The following is a 17,646-nucleotide window of genomic DNA, read 5'->3' as shown; positions in this document are numbered from 1 at the left end:
TAACCTTAATTTGGTTATATAACAAAATATATATAGACTATATAAAATGTTAGGGAAGAGTATCATAAGTGGGTTTCATCGTATCACTACTTGTGAAAATGTCATGTTTTGAGGCCAAAACTAGCAAAACGACTTTGTACAAGTACATAAAATGTATTATAACTGAACATGGGGGACCCATTTAAAGGGCACATCATAAATCATAAGATGAATAAAAGCATATGACACATGAGGTGTTGTAATGAGTTGGAGACAATGGGTTTTAAAAAGTGTATACAATAGCTTTATTCTAAAGCCAAAGTGGCCCATTTTAGGTGTTTGTTGACTTAATTGACTTCTAAATTGTAAGTGCATTTTCATTGTTGTTTGGGTTTTTAATGAGTTGAAAATCTCTTTTAAAAATTCTCAAAGCTTAAAACAGAAGTAAATAACTAAATATATTCAATTACTAGTAACGATAATATATTAAACAGAAGAGAATAATATATTACCAGTAAAGATAAGTACACACATCCATTTTCTGCAAGTCACATTTTGCACATGCTTCTTAGTTATGCCACTCAAATTCATAATATTATAAAATAAAAATAAAAAATAATTTACAGTATAATTATTTAAATTTAATTTTCGGTTGTAAATAAAACTTAAGTTTAATTTTGGCGGCAATAATACTTAAGTTATATTTTTAAAACTCAGTAAATACATGATAATTAAATGTTAAGTAAATTATCACGTGACAATCTCTAATTGGTCCAGATAAAAAAAAAAATTCAAAAAAAAAATGACACGTAGATAATGATTTGATATTTAATGATTAGATACCTATAGAGTTCCAAAAATATAATTTAAGTATTATTACTATCAAAAATAAATTTATATCGTAAATTATCCTAAAATTTATAATAAAAGTAATATGTGATTAGGGTAGATCCATAAGGAGACAAGAAGACCCTCCATTGGTTTACCTTCTTAAGCATCATTTTTTGCTTTGTTTGACAGATCTTAATAATGGCATTAGTATACTAAAAAATACTTATATTTGTATTTAAATAAAAGATATAGGGACAAGTTGTCTATTACAAGACAAGTCTCTTGTTGTTTCCCAATAACATTAAGAGGAAAAACAAGTGAGATTTTTAAAGAATTACATGCTGTCAGTCTTTCATTTATAAACACATTGAAAAGAAAGAGGTTGATCAGTAGAATGCCAACCCAAACTCATTTGAATTTGATCCTACTTTATTTATTTAATTTTCAACACAAAAACCATATGATTTTGTGCCAAATTTATATAATTGAATGAAGACTCTGTTTTCTAAATAAAAGAAAATAATAAATAAGAAAGTAGAGAACCAAAAATTGAAAAAAAAAAAAAAAATGTTATTAAAGTTGAAAAACAAATGGAATAGGCACTTTGATACCATATCATATTTATGTGAAAGGAACTAATCAGGTAAAGTATAGGAAAGTTCAAGCTGTAATATGCCATTTAAGTACCCAAAAAAAATGTAATATGCCATCCTGTTTAATTTTCATAGCACTCTTCATTACATATATTATACCGATTGATAATTAATAGTATAATTAATAGTATATCTGTATTTTGAATATATAAAGCATTCTATATAATTAAGAATATAATTAAGAGTGTAATTTTAAATTTATAGTAGAATCAAGAGAAATTAATAAGATAAAGAATTTACTCGATATATTCTAGATGTACTTATTGGAAGCTTTATTATATAGGTTCATAGTCCCCACACTAGTTGAGATAATATTGGTTTGTAAATTCAGTTAATTGATTTTAATCAATTATAATTCTAAATTAGACTATGTATAATTTATGAATTTTTACTAAGCAAAAACTTAATTGAGAAGAAAAGAAATTTTGAGATTTATTTGTTAATTAAAAGACTTCGTAAGGTCTAATTAATAAATAAGTTAAATGATAAGTTTATTTGATAATGAATTATAATTATTAAATAAATAGATTTGACATTTAAATGTTTAAAGTTAAAATATGGCATTTATGAAAAAAAAAAAGATAAGTTGTTAAATAAAGGGTAAAATTAAAACTAGTCGGGCTCATTATATAGCCGGCCACTTAAGTGAATATTTAGCCATTATTTTTTTTTAACTTCATATAATTTAAATCCTAACCCCAGAAAGAATCCTATAAATAGAATATGAGAGGCTCATAATTTGACGACCATTCATTAGTCTATTATGTCAAAAAATTGAAATAGAGAGGCTCCTCTCTATTTTCGAATTCTCTCTCTCTCTCTCTCTCTCTCTCTCTCTCTCTCTCTCTCTCTCTCTCTCTCTCTCTCTCTCTCTCTCTTCAATTTCGAAGCCCTATAGTGATAGAGCACCTTGTCCACTCATATCTAGTCAGTACTAGTGTGGAAGATTATGAAGAATTCCAATACCTGAAGGAGATCTAAGTTCAAATCTTGTTATTACTATGCGACAGAAAGGAACAGGCGTTAGAGATCTAAACGGAGGAGAACAAGGGTTAGAGATCTGAACGGAAGGAACCATAATATTCTGCTGCCACCAATGTATGGTTTTCTAGAACTTTATATGTGTTTAATTCATTATTTTAGGAAATTCATGTTTAGGATGTTAGATTATAGAATATAATCAAACATACATGTTAGTAAATATAGATCTTGATAAAATAGCTTTCAAAAACTGGTCTTAGAGTCATGGTAATAATTTATTTTCATGAAATATAGATTTAAAATGATGATTTGGATGTGTTCATATTGATTTATGTGCTTAATTAATGATTGTCTGTTAATTACAAAATTTTGACAAAAAATAATTTTATTTTCATACTGGAAGTATTTTTTTTTTTTTGGAAAGTAGATGAAAAATTAATCAATTTAAGCTTTTACAGAACTCAATTTAGATTTAAATTAAATTAGTTATGATTTTTTTAAGTTGAAAAAATATCTAGGCTAGGTTGTAGGTGGACGCGCACGGACGAGGGGTGTGACTCGCCATTCACGCGGATTCAAACAGTGCATGTCCGAGAATTCTTGGACACAGGATTGTTTGAAGCACCTCGTGACCAAGTTTTCTCGGTCAAGTAGGATGCATTGCAGCCTCTCCCCTCAACAGGTTTTCCCCCTAACGCGCAGGGGAGTATGCAATGCGTACTCCCCTGTGTTGCCTAATTTTGCCATTTGTTCAACTTTTAAAAATAGTTTGTCAATGAAATAAAATTCAAATTTTGGTAGTGTAGAATCTTATTTTTCTAATTAAAATCTAATTATCAGATTAAAATTAATTTACAATAATTTTTCAATTAATTTAAATTAGTTTTAGATATTAGTAGGCTTTAAGTTTGAAAATTGATTAATTTCTCAACAAACTTGCTATTATAATTTAATTCTCAAATTCTAATTTTTCATGTTATAGAGAAATTACTAAAAAAAATTATATTCGGGTTAGGACATATAAATCTCAATCTATTTTTTACTCTTGTGATAAATTTAAACACATAGGAGGCATTAAACATAAAAATCCTAAATGCTACATAAACAATATATGTACTCTCGTCCTATATCAAAATTTATGTCTATTTCACGTACATAATCAACACTTACTTCTCAAATTTTACATTGAAATTATAAAATATTTAAAGTGATCGAGCAATTAAAAGTAATTATGTACGAATGAAATATATGCACATAGAAATTAGGAAAGAACCAAATCATATTAAAATCAAAATAAAGTGTCAAACAATCTCCATTAACACTCTAATAAAAAGTCTAACTACTCATAATCATTGAAAACATTCGATAGCAATTAAAAACATAAGAAAAATAAAGAAAATAGAAGAACTCTTCGAAAAATAAATGTTGAAAGTCTTTAGAGCCACTTTTCGCTTTTAATTTCCGTACTCCTAAAATATTCCCCTAAAAAGTGCTGAAAAGGATCCTTTATATAGCATTTTAAAAAGATAAAAATCCTAATTTTCACATTTTAAAAGAGGCAAGTCGCGACATTCTCTTATGTTACGACCTATGTCATTCAGCCACAAGTGCGTCGTGACACTACCTTTGTAGTGTCGCGGTGCTTGAAGCCCAATTTCGGACAACGAGGATTTAAGGGTTCCAATGCCTTAACATTGGATCCCAATGTTAAGCCTGCCTCTAAACTTGCTGAACACGACCTTGCTATCAAAGTTTTTACCTTTCAGAGTCCTGACGTTGAATTTTAATGTTGAGTCGCTACTCCACACTTTTCAATTCTTTAACATTAGAAGCTCCAATCGTACCGAATTTTTTAAATTTAGTTTTTGGATTATTTTTTTGGTGCTTTAGCAATAAAACTTCATTTAATTAATCCTTCTTGCTCATTTTTTCTCGAATTTGCTCTTAAACCCTATTGGGTTTGGGTATGCCCATACCCGATTCTTCTCTATAAATAGAGCATTACTCCTTCATGTGAAGAAGGAAAAATTAATTTTTGGGAAGAAGTATTAAGAATTAAGATTCTTCAACTAGAGCATAAACACTTGTAAGAAATACCTTTGAGCTTTTCTAGCTTAATCACAATGACTAGTAGACTAGAGTTCGTTAATACTCAAACCACGTAAAAATCTAGTCTCTTATCTCTAATTTATTTCTTTCTTAAGCTTGTTTACTTTCGTACTTAATTTCTGAGAATCTCGTTAAATGCACATATATAAAAATTAATTTAAAACTAAAGAAACTAATAAAATAAATTTAGAATAATGAATAGTGTTACTTTACATGTAGAGTAGGATTATTCATTGATGTAAAGTTGTAAATTTATGTAAAAAAAAAAAAGCATCTATTTTGTTGGGATAAAATCATAATAAACATAACATTTATCTAATTATCAAAATCTTATTATGGGTTTATAGTTTGATACTTACCATAAATTACTCACACATGAGCAACATAAGACAAAAATATTTTTTTTTTTGATAAAATCACACAAACATTGAAACATAATATTTATTCAATTACCAAAAAATTTATGTTGTATGTCATATTTTTGATAAATTTATATATTCTCTTCTTAATTTTAGAGAACAACCAAATTTAAAACATCTATTGGGTGTGCTCTTACATGAAGAGCAACTTATTTGAAGATAATTTTTTTATTTTTTGCTAAATATTACTCAATGACATAAAATAAAAAATAAAAAAAGCACTAAAATGATTTACATAGATATTGAAACTATAGCCGTTAGATCCTCTGGTACAGTAAAACTCATCAACCGCTAGTATTTATTATTTAACGCTTCTAATCCATAAGAGTTTTAAGAGATAGCAGAGCGTTATTATCGTCCTCTCACAGCCTATCGTCCGTGGCGGCCTGCCTCATCCTTCTTCAGGTTATGGCGTATTCCTTTTCATATTTCTCTAATATTGTTCTTTATTTAAAATGAAAAATAACACATAACTCTTCATATGTGTATGGTTTGTATAGACTACAAATCATAGTTTGTAATTATACTGTGTGCATTTTTCGAACATTAGAGTAAACAAACATAATCAATATGCAAAAAGCTTTAAAGGGTATTCATTAGTTTTGGATTTTAATAATATTTCTGAACTAAAGATTACATTTTGGTTTTGTTACAATGTCAAAGGTTTTGAACATAAACAACATAAATGGAAGAGGTAGAGGAACAATCTAAAGAAATGGCGGATTCTTATGTGGGCATTGAAGAAGTACTCAATGAGTATTGTGTTGCGGATGTTGTTGAAGCTCCATTACGATTACCCACTTTGGGTATGGAGTTTAGCTCTGAAGATGATGCTAGAAACTTTTACAATGCCTATGCTAAGGAGATAGGTTTTAGTGTCCGTGTCAACTCATATTATCGGTCAAAAAAGGATAATTCAATCATATCCCGGGAGTTTTGTTGTTCTAAAGAAGGTTTTCGTCGAGATAGAAGAGCGAAGAGGAAGGGTTCGGGTTCGGATTTGGATACAGTTTGTAATGGTGTTAAAAGGAGGCGTTGTAGGCCTATCACTAGGGAAGGTTGCAAGGCAGTGATGACTGTGAGAAAACGAGATGATGGGAAATGGTTTGTGGCAAAATTAGAGAAAGAGCATAACCATGAGCTAGTCACTCCAACAATGAGGCAATTTCTAAGGTCGCATAAGCTTGAATGTGATCAGAACAAGAGCTTAAGTGACTCTATTGGGTCTCCTACATTGAGCATAAGTAGTTCTTTGAATGGTTTGGCTGATGAGGATGGTAACAGCTTTGGCAAAATGTCATTTTCCAATGTTAACTACATTGGAAGAGGAAGGCTGAGCTCTTTTGGTATAGATGCCCAAAGTCTACTTGGGTTTTTTAAGACTATGCAAGCTAATGATTCTTCATTTTATTATGCCATTCAGGTTGATGAAGAGGATAGGCTAAGCAGTGTGTTCTGGGTTGACACAAGATCTAGAATTGCTTATAGTTGCTTCTCTGATGTTGTAGCCTTTGATACAACTTATCAAGTAAATCAATATAAAATGCCCTTTGCTCCTTTTACAGGGGTAAATCATCACAAACAGTCTATGTTGTTTGGTTGTGCTTTGCTTGCTGATGAGACTGAATCCACTTTCATTTGGCTCTTCACTACTTGGCTTGAAGCAATGTCTGGACGCCAACCTGGTTTGATTATTACTGATTATGACTCAACTATTGGTAAAGCAGTACAACAAGTTTTCCCACACTCAAAACACCGGTATTGCAAGTGGCATATCATGAGCAAAATGCCCAAGGAAATGGGACTGGTTTATGGTGCACTCCCAAGGACCTTTCAAATGGAGTTTGAGAAGTGTGTTAATAAGAATGAGTCACCTGATGAATTTGAATCAACTTGGGAAGGGCTTCTTGACAAATACAATCTTAGGGGAAATGATTGGCTTCAATCGCTTTACATCGACCGCAAATTGTGGGTTCCCATCCTTGTAAGGGACACATTCTTTGCAGGCATGTATGGTGCTCAGAGAAGTGGGAGTGTCAATTCACTTTTTCATGGCTACGTGAATGCAGGGACTACCTTACAAGATTTTGCAGAACAATATGAAAAGGCTCTAAATGACCAATATGAGAAAGAAGCAAAGGCAGAGTTTGAAACATTTTATACTAAACCAGTTTTGAAAACCCCATTGCCAGTGGAAAAACAAGCAGCAGAACTGTACACAAGAAAAATGTTCTCCATGTTTCAGGATGAAGTTTTCGAGTCTCTTGTGCTTGCTGTGAAATTATATGGAGACGAGGAAGGAATCACCAGATACGAGGTAGCTAGATTTGATGAAAGACATAAAGTTTATGCTGTCGAATTCAGAGTTAACAAGCAAATTGCCACTTGTGATTGCAAGATGTTTGAGTTTGAAGGGATCATATGCAGACATGTTCTTGCAGTATTCAAAATAACAAATGTGTTTATGCTTCCACAACATTATATCTTAAAGAGGTGGACAAGAAGTGCCAAAGATGAGGCTGTTTCGGATGAATTTTCAAGGTTTGGCAATCAGAGTAGTTCTCATAAAGGCAAGAATTTGCAGTACAATATTTTGTATCAGGAAGCCATTAAATGTGCAGAGGAAGGTATGGCTTCTGACCATATTTTCAAGGTGGCATTAAACGCCTTAAGGGAAGCTAGGATTAAAATTGTTGGGGCCAAGAAAAATGCCATTCACACCCCAAAACTAGAAACAATGGTCAGCAGCCCAAGTAAGCAAGACGATAATAATACCAAGATTACAGTCAGATAAAACAGTTTCATCTGATGAAAAAGAGAAAGATAATGTCAAGCCAACAAAGAAATTTCAGCATAAACCTTAGTATCTCCAAATATGTGGCAGAGCAATTTTCACATTGTAAGTGCACTGATCATGATAAACTTTTAAGGATTCAGTTTAAACATATCAATGGTATTGTTATTATCTCTTATACCATAACTGTATATGTTGTAAAGAATATTGGTCCCAAATTTTTGAGAAGATGTATATTTTTTCAAATAAATTGATTCATTGTGGAGCTAGTGTGGATAATGAGTTGCATGAACTTATTTTGTGGAAAAAAAAAAATTAAAAATATAAGAATAGTTTAAGGTGACCAGTTCCTTCCCCATTACTTTATGCTATTTTCTCATATTTTTAATTTTATTTATTTATTTTGAAATTTTCCCATAAAACAACTTTTTTGAGAAAAAAAAAAAACTATATTTTTACACAAATTGTATGAAAACTTGTAATTTTTACTAACATAAATTTACCGAATTCTTTAATCAATTCATATTTAGGCCTAAACTTTTGGTCATGTTGTGTAGGGTTCTTTGATGTTTTAGTTTTACACAATTGACAAATTAATGGCTTTTGATGGAGACAAATTAATGGCTTTTGATGTATGCTAATCAGTTCGAGCAAAAAAAAAAAAAAATCAATTTCACGCCCCCATTTTTTTTTCTGTGCATATCCTATCTTGATTTCTATATTTCATAATATGGTTGAGAATTATAGATGAAAATTTTCTTAATTGTATAGAACAACAATCCTAGAAAGAAGAAATCATAAAATCGAATAATGAGTTGAGAACTTAGTTATGCCCATATTTCATCATGAAAATAGTCAATGTCTCATATTTAGCTCCTTCTCTACCAATAAGTTTATTATACGATGCAAATGGAAGGGTTCAGCAGCTGTTGTTTTCCTCTGAACTCTAAGCTGGTTCACCACTTGAAGCTGAGACTAAAAGGGCCTTACTTATCTCAGCAATTAAGCTTTGCCAGAGAAAAAGTTGTAAGAATGAAATTCAGGCTATTTCTTGAAACTTTTGTTAATGGTACCCTTTCTCAAAATTAATATGAACCCCAAGAACAGAAATTGTCTTTGACGGTGATTAACTTTCAAGACATTTTTTTTACCTCTTAATCATATCCTTTTTTTTTTTTCAGTTTCTAGCTGAATGATAATAGAATGTTAATCTTGCAGACTTTATCTTCTTCCTTTTTTCCTTAAAAATAATAGAATCCAAAGCAGGAAAAGGTTAAACTCTGGATTGATTAAATGGTGACTAGTTTAAACAAGACAATAGTTAGCATTGTGCAGACAAATCTCTTGAACCACAAATCACCCATCTGTCTAATACTAACCTCCTTCCGCTGCAAAATGGGGCCAATCATAATGGAAGTAGCAATGAATGATACAAATACATTCAACTCCTGTGTCCTAAAACATTACAACATTGAGGTGGGAAATATAACAGCCAAACCACTCATTCCATGAACATTAAATCTCTGAGACCAAATAATTGGCATATTTAAGTCAATGGAATTGTGGGAAAAGACCAACAAATCTAATAAAGCCCCACAATATTAATGCCTGTCAGCTCTGACAAATTAATCTGAATAATTAGAATGAAATTGTGGAAGATACAATAACAAAACTAGAACCTAATTACTATTCACTAGCCACATAATGTCTCAACTCTGACCGCTGCTAATGGCTCTTCTTATTAGTTCTTACCTCAAAATTTTCACCTCATTTCTCCTCTTCATCAAATCAGCTTTGTCATCCATCTGAACTGGCAAAGGAGCAGAGAATACAAACTCTTCATTATGCCCTTTAATTTTATAGTTAACTTCACCTTTTGTAACGCTTTCGGTTTTAGAATTCCTTTCCTCATTACTGGTCTGTGAAGATCCTACACTGACAACATCTCCTTCCTCCTCCTCATCATCCTCAGTGCCCAGAGAAAAGCCCTTAAGTTCTTCAACATCAGCCCCATTGTTCTCCCCATCATCTCCATGACCATCACTAGAATTAGTAGAAGTACTATCTTCCTCATTTGAACTAGCCTCGTTTGAATTGCTAAAAACTTTGAACAAATTATCATTCTCTGCAAAGCTCACACTCTTTTTCACTCTAGGCTGATCCCCTGATCTGTTTGCCAACACCCCATTTCTAATTGGACCCTTCTTTCCACTAATAACAACTATAGGGTTCTCAGCCTCATTATCTTCATCACTGACATGTTGAAATCCTTCAAACTCAACATACTCATCATCATCCTGAGGAACCATTGTATACCCACGAATCTTTTCAACTCTCTCTCTTAATTTTCTAATCACTTCCCTCTGATCTCTACCCAAGCCATTTTTGCTCACATTAACCTTAGGTGGGTCACTGTTTCGACTAAACCTCGCATTCTTCCTGGCTTTAATAGAAAGCTCACGCCTTTTCAAGGCAACCCCATCAATGAAATCCATAAACTGAACCAAATCTCTACTGATAGACCTTTTCCCATCTCTAACCATGGAATCATCACCCTAAAACGAAAAACCATATAAAGAAATGTCCATGAACGAAAACATAATGAATCAACAAATTTAATAGATATAAAATGTTTTACCTGAATAGACTCGAGCTTAACAAGCAAATCCATGGCTTTAGAAGAGACATTGTGAATATCAAAATGGGTCTCGTCAGAAATTGATGATTTGAGAGATGTGAAGGCCGACTTAACGAGAGCAAGATCTTTGAGCTCCCTAAGTGCTCGTGATCTGCGAACAAGAAAGGCTCTGAACTGGAGTTGGATCACGCGAGCGGCCACATCTCGAAGAGAGTAATGAGAACGATCAGAAGAGAAACGGTGAAGAGAGGTTTCGAGGGCTTCAATACGGGAAAGAAGAGAAGAGATCAAGAGATGGGTCTCCTCTGGCTCTGGCTCTTGTTGACTCAATCGCTGCTTTGAGTGTCGAGACTGGTCATGGATTTTCCGGTTCTGGGTTCGTGATTTTGGGTAGTGAGAGTAGAGTTGTTGCTGTTGAGCAGAAGCAGTAGTAGACTGTAGAACATGTGAAGCAATAACTTGAAGAAGGGGATGCGAATCTATGGAAGATGACGATGAAGGGTAACAATGGTGGGGTTGGTTGAAGTGAGTGGTGTTACAGTCGCAATTAGAGCTACAGCCATAGCCAGAAGAGCATCCGCAGCATTGAGGAGGAGGGGGAGGGTGGTGGTGGTGGTGAGCCGCCATGGGAGGTAAAATGGAAAACTCAAGGTAAAGCTTTTGCAAAAGGCTCGAGTTTTGAGCAAATGTTTGCTAAGATTGAGGGTTTTGTTTGCCTTTTCTGGATTTAGTTAAAGCTGCAAAATTTGGTTAAGGCAGTAATTAATAATAATAAGAAATGGTAATAAAGAGGGAATATGCTAAATTAATAAATTATAGGCCTAAAAAGATAAACTTATAGAAAAATTACACTCATCAGTCATCACACAGGCCACTACCAATTTTTTTTTTTTTTTAAATAATTACATAAGGCACTATTTTTTTTTTTTTAAATATTTACATTTTTATGTTCAAAGAATGTTTTTTTTTTTTATATTTTTACGGTTTTTTAAAAAATAACACGAAAACAACATAAAATCAACAAAAAAACAACACAAAAGTAACATGAAAATAACAACAAAGAAACAACAAAAAATAACATACATATAACAAAAAATTAACAACAAATGAACAAAATTTAAACATAAAAAGACCGTATTTTATGTAAATAAAATAAAAAAAATCGTAAAAATATTTAAAATTCCGTGAAACCGTATTTTTGTTGTTTTTTTTTTTTTTGTTATTTTTGTGCATTTGTGAAATTAACCTTTTTTTTTTCTTAAAAATAAATAGACCAATGCTAGGTGTCTCAACAAATTGTCTCTAAAAGTAATCTTTTTAAATTATATGAGATTTTTTTTTATTTAAGCGTTTATCTATTACAATCGTTAACACACATTCACTTATGGCCACTTGAGCTAGCCTCAAGTGGTTATGAGATGCTTTATTTAGTTACACTAATAATAACATTAAAGAAGATACTAAACAGTAATAATTTTTTTAACAATTTTTAATAAATAAATAATAATAATAGAATGTAAGGTTTTTTTTTTTTTTTTTAGGGGAATTACTCCATATACTATTTTTTTTAACTTTTTTTTTTCAAATTTACGGTTTGGGTTTCTGAAGTGGTTGCAGCGCTAGTTGCAATAGGGGTTTTTATACGATTTTTTGTTACGATTTAGGTTGTAGCGTTAATTGCAATAGGAGTTTTTGTGTAGAATTCTGTAAAAATGCTAAAAAAAAAACTATTTTGAAGTGTAAAAATGAAAAAGCAATTTTTTTTTAAATGGATAGAATGTAAAGTTAATCTATCTTTTCTTTTCTTCAAATTTATATTAGTTAGAGCACCTCCAAGGAGGCAGCAAAACTTGAAAAATGGAGTGGTTAATGCTCCAAGGAGGCAGCAATTATCACTGCAAAATGAGGGTTTATCTACAGTGCACGGCTTATATGCCGTGCACTGTAGCGACGGCATTGTTTTTTTTTTTTTTTTTTTTTAGTTTTTTTAATACTTTAATTAATATTTATATATTTATATTATTATATTTGTAAAATTAAGAATTATTTTTGGGGAAATTTTTTAATACACATTTTTAAAAGTGATGTACCTATTTATTTCGGCACCCGACAAACTTTTTTAGTCTATTTTTTTTTTTATATAGTAGTGTATATTATAATTATTTAAGACATCCTGTAAAATTTAAAAAAATTTAGAAAAATTTAATAAGCCGAAAATAAAGCACTTCTTTAAAAGTGGTGCACTGATTTACTCCTACCTGTTTCGGCATTAGGGAGACTTGTTTAGTCTTTTTTTTTTTTATGGTCGTGTACATTATAGTTATTTAAAACATCTTGCAAAATTTTAAAAAATTTAAAAAAATTTAACATGCCGAAAATAAAATTCAAACTTTCTGTTGCGTGACTCTTTTATTTAAAAGAATACATTGTAAAAGCACCTTATAATATTTATTTTTGTGTAAATTTAAATGTGAATATCATAAATTATTTTTTTCTTTTAATTATAATTTAAGTAAAAATTTATTATATAACAATTGTCTTTAATCACATGAGTAAGTTTATTTAAATATAACAATTGTGGTAATTTTTGTTAATTAATATGATATTATTTTTTTAGTTTATTAAAAAATTAATATAATAATAAGGAATATTTTTTTTAGTGTAATTTTTGGTGTTGTGGTTGGAGTAGAAATAATTTTTGACACCAAATTTGGTGATAGTGTAACACCAAATTTGATGTCTCTTTGGAGATGCTCTTAATATTTAATAAAACTATATGAATATGTGTCAATATTTTCTCTTAACAATAACCATTTTTATTAAAAATAATAAAAAATAAGTACATCATGGAAAAATAATGGAACTACAATGAGTTTGTTCGAAAAGACCCTAATGGATCATTTTTAATTAAGAAGGCTTCTAGGGCAACTCCAATGGAGATGTAGAGTTGGTGATGGTTTTCGAATTAATATAGTGTTGGATCCGTGGCTGCGGAATGAAGATAATCTAAGAGTAACTTCGAATAATCCTGCTCTTATTGATCAAAATGTTAATTAAACTACTTATGGAAACTGATACGTTGGCTTGAGATATTGACTTGGTGCATGATATGTTTAATGAAAGGGATGCTAACTTGATTCTTAGTATTTCCTTGTCTTCTAGTCGTTTATGTGATGTTCGGTATTAGAGCTGGGAGAGCTCGGGCCATTTCTCAGTAAAATCAGTTTATAAGTTCTTACAATTAAGCAAAGAGTTGGGTGCACATGATGATAATTCCATCTTTTGGAATACTCTTTGGAAGCTAAGTGTTCCTCCGAAAGTGAAAGACTTGTTATGACGTGCTGCCACTAACTGTCTGCCTACGAAATCCAGACTTCGTTCTAGACATGTGCCTGTTGATACCATCTGCCCTGTGTGCAAAGTAACTGATGAAACCATCTACCATTGCTTGGTGGATTGCTCTTTTGCCAAAGCGTGTTGGCAACAGTTGGGTGCTGGTGTTAATTTGACGGTAGTTGGTTCTTTTGCCAACTGGTTTGCTACGGTTCTACAGCAGGCGGATGGGGAGAAAAGAAGGTTGATCGCAATGACATGTTGGGCAATTCAGAAACATCAAAATGAGCTAGTATGGTCTAATAAGTCCCCTACTGTTGCGAGTGTTGCTCACTTAGCTCAAGCTTTACTCGCAGATTGGACTTGGGCTCAAGATTCAACACTTAATCCTACGACTGCATTCCTTACTGATGTCGATGGTGCTGAAACTTGAAACTTGGGCCAAACCAGCTGAAAACACCTTGAAGATTAATGTAGATGCTGTCATTTTTTCAGGAACTGCAACTTATAGCTTTGCAGGGGTGATTAGGGATGAAACATGCACATTGGTGGAAGCTTTTACCTGCTGTCGGTCAGGGGTGTTGCAACCCGAAATGGCGGAAGCTTTGGGTGTTAAGGAGGCACTGAGTTGGGTTAAACGGAAAGACTGGAGGAAGGTTGTCATTGAAACTGATAGTCTTACTGTGGTGCAAGCATTACGTAGCTCTATTCCTATGGTTTCATACTTTGGAGTATTAATTCTGATTGTAAGATGTTGTTAAGTGACTTGCGAGATGTTAATGTCAATTTTATTAAACGTTTTGTAAATAGTGTTGCTCATTTCTTAGCTCGAGCATCCTATTTAGTTGTTGATAGTGTTATCAGGAGTAGTGATGTTACTCCAGATTTTAATCATGTAATCACTATGGATTGCAATTAATAAAGATGATAAATTTTTTTAAAAAAAAATACTATTTCAACACTAAATATTTTTCCAATTCCAACTACAACACTAAAAAGTATATTCTTTATTATTATATTATTCAATTAATAAATTGGATTATTATATAATTATTTATTTTTTAAAAAGGATTATTTAATTATTAAAAAGTACAAAAAAAAAAAAAGAGAAAAAAGTAAAAATGCAGTTGTCTACAAGTGCCCACTATTATTAGTGGGACACTGTAGACTCCCACCAAAATAGGTTTACTTTTACTGTTGGGTTGGAGGCTTTGGTGAAAAAAATTACATCATATTTAGGTTTTTAAAGTCCCATTGGAGATGACCTTATCACACTTGTACTAAAGCTTGTATTGGAGAATGTAACTTGGAGTATGTAACGATGTTTGGTTGGAAGGATTTTTGGAAAGCCCCTCTCCATGAGCGCACCAAAATTTTCCTTTAGAAACATGAAAGAGACATCTTACCATGTGGTAGCCGCTATGGTAATGGTGTTAACTGTTCTATTTGTAATGAGAATGTTGATTCATTTTGGCATCTCTTTTCTTTGGTTATCCTTTGGCTAGGCAGGTGTGGTTTGCTAGTGTGTTGGGCATTAGAAGTGGTACCTTTCACTTTGAGGCTCCTCTTTGTGCTCTTTAATGGGTAACGAGGCGGGGTGGGGTGCAATTTTATGTACCCAAAGTGAGTTCGGAGCGGGTAAGGGGTAATATTATCCACTCCAAATATATAGTTTCCAAACTTTTCATATAATTTTCTTCTAATTATTACGTATTAAAGTTATATTGGTTATACTTACCAAGTTGACTATTAATCTTCCTTAACTTACTGTGTAATAAAAACTTTTTAATAGATAGAATGTTTGTTTATTTTAAAATCAATATCTTGTTTTTTATTTTTACTTTTAATTATATTACACTATTTTCTTATTATTATTATTGTTTTAATTTTAGTGGGTACCTAATGGGTCTCCATACCAAATGGGGATTCCCCTACTCCAAATCCATCGGGGATTAAGCGTGACAGAGGTGGGATGAGAGACATAAATAAAAAATGGGGACAAGGTTAGGAGGTGCATTACTCGTTTATTACTCACTCAATTTTCATCCTTAACAAGCATATGTACTAAAATTGGAATAATTTATATAAAAATATAGGTGCTGTTTGGTAATACTTTTTTTTTTAATTATTTTTCTTTTTTTTAAAAAAAAAAAAAAATTAAAAAAAAAGTAAAAATATTTTTCAAAAATACGTTTTATAAAACTGTTCATTTTTCAATTTTTTAATTGAGAATCAAAATTTTGAAAAAAAAAAAGCCACTTTTAATATTTTCTTAAAAAGTTTTTTTTTCTTATTAATGTTTTGGACTCTGACCAAACTTAGATCTAAATCCTCCCCAAGACCCTAGTGTTGAACCCAACCTCTGACCCGAACCTAAATCTGACCATGGACTTAGACCAGACTTAAATAAAATCAAAAAAGGAAAATGAAAATGAACTTTACAGAATACACTTTTTGTTTTCTGTTTTTAAAATTAAAAACAAAAGTGGTTAGATAATGAATTTTTATTTGTTAAAAACAAAAATTTTACTTTTATTTTGTGATTTAAAAATTAGAAAATAAAAGTATTACCAAATGATACTATAGTGTGTACGTGGAGGAAGGATACTAGTAATTGGAGCAAAGATAAAAAAGGAAATGACTAATTAGAATTTTTGTCCCATGAACTTTAACATGTACCAAATCATGCCCCCTGAACTTTTAAAGTTGTTAAAAATACTCATTGAATTATTGAGATTGTTGGATTTAAGGAATTTTGTCCAATTTTAGTAAAAAAGTCTAACATGGATGAAAGTTCAAGGGGCATGATTTAGTACATGTCAAAGTTCGAGAAGCATAATTTGGTACATATCAAAGTCTAATGAGCATGGTTTAGTACATAAACAATTACTGAAATAGTAAAATTGAATGAATTTAGACAAATTCTTAAATTCAACAATCTCAATAGTTCAGAAAACATTTTTAATGATCTTAAAAGTTTAAAAAGCATAATTTGATATGTGTCAAAGTTGAGATGATAAAAATCATAATTAGTCAAAAAAAAAAAAAAAATTGATGATAATTAATTAGAAAAAGTAAAAAAGCAAAACAATGATATTGCAAAGAGAATTAAAAGTTTGAGACTTTTTGGTGACAAACAAAACAAGGTTGCTGGTGTAATGGTACAGTCCACGTGAGTGTGACCACCGTAGCAATTAATAATTATCATAAGACTTAAAGCTAACAACGTTAATGTAGGAGGAATTTAATTTATTTATTTTTTATTTTTTTTTGACACAGGAGGAATATAATTAAACAAGTATGAATAAATAATGATTTTGGTATTTGACACTTTCTTGTCCGGAAATGGCCCTATCATCTCATCATGTAGGCCCATAACCCCTTAGAAATGGCAAAATGGGTCTTGCATTCAAATCAAATCTAGATACACAATTACACATCATTAGTGTTAATTTATCTTCATACTAGGGGATTAACTACTAAAAAGTACAAATAGAAGGGAAAATTTCTTTCACAATTCATATTAACTATTATTAGAAAATTAAGTATAAATTCCACTATTTTTTAATAAAAAACAAAAAAACACTTAAACATCATTTTTTTTTTGAAGCAAACACTTAAACATTTAGTACGTGTTGATATAGTTTTTCGTTAATAAATCTAATAACATCGTAAAACAAATTAAACATAAGCAATCTTAAGTTATTAAACAAAACGTAGGTGATAAATAATTGATATCGCGAACAACATCAAATTTTTATAATGGTTCTGTAATGTCCGCGCTTCAAGCCTCCATTGGGTCCTTACACCCACGGACTAATGGCTCTTATACACGAGTTCGTTACTCTGGATGCTTCATGGATTGATGACTCACCCTACAGACCAACACGAGTGTTTCCAGCGTGCTTT

The 17,646-nt window shown here is 31.3% G+C and overlaps 2 protein-coding genes across 2 annotated transcripts; one reads left to right on the top strand and one right to left on the bottom strand.

Annotated features, from left to right (window-relative positions):
- The first annotated feature begins 5,184 nt into the window (after positions 1-5,184).
- On the top strand, positions 5,185-8,033 carry LOC115698609 (protein FAR1-RELATED SEQUENCE 5). Its single transcript, XM_030625728.2, has 2 exons — positions 5,185-5,377; positions 5,636-8,033. The coding sequence occupies exon 2, from the start codon at positions 5,658-5,660 to the stop codon at positions 7,764-7,766; it is 2,109 nt and encodes a 702-aa protein (XP_030481588.2). The 5' UTR covers positions 5,185-5,377; positions 5,636-5,657; the 3' UTR covers positions 7,767-8,033.
- Positions 8,034-9,179: 1,146 nt separating this feature from the next.
- On the bottom strand, positions 9,180-11,280 carry LOC115700559 (BAG family molecular chaperone regulator 8, chloroplastic). The gene is made up of 2 exons (XM_030628128.2): positions 10,405-11,280; positions 9,180-10,321 (listed from the first exon to the last, which is right to left on the bottom strand). The coding sequence occupies exons 1-2, from the start codon at positions 11,029-11,031 to the stop codon at positions 9,515-9,517; spliced, it is 1,434 nt and encodes a 477-aa protein (XP_030483988.2). The 5' UTR covers positions 11,032-11,280; the 3' UTR covers positions 9,180-9,514.
- Positions 11,281-17,646: the final 6,366 nt, after the last annotated feature.

The sequence above is a fragment of the Cannabis sativa genome, chromosome 8 (genome assembly GCF_029168945.1).
Source record: "Cannabis sativa cultivar Pink pepper isolate KNU-18-1 chromosome 8, ASM2916894v1, whole genome shotgun sequence".
Lineage (NCBI taxonomy): Eukaryota > Viridiplantae > Streptophyta > Magnoliopsida > Rosales > Cannabaceae > Cannabis > Cannabis sativa.
Note: the sequence above shows the minus strand (reverse complement) of the source record. Positions and strands in the feature narration are given on the sequence as shown.

Bases quoted from the DNA above. Each gene is read 5' to 3' on its own strand.
- LOC115698609 (XM_030625728.2), top strand. From the start codon at position 5,658: ATGGAAGAGGTAGAGGAACAATCTAAAGAAATGGCGGATTCTTATGTG.
- LOC115700559 (XM_030628128.2), bottom strand. From the start codon at position 11,031: ATGGCGGCTCACCACCACCACCACCCTCCCCCTCCTCCTCAATGCTGC. The intron at 10,322-10,404 runs GTAAAACATTTT...TTTTCGTTTTAG, and splicing joins TTAAGCTCGAGTCTATTCAG to GGTGATGATTCCATGGTTAG.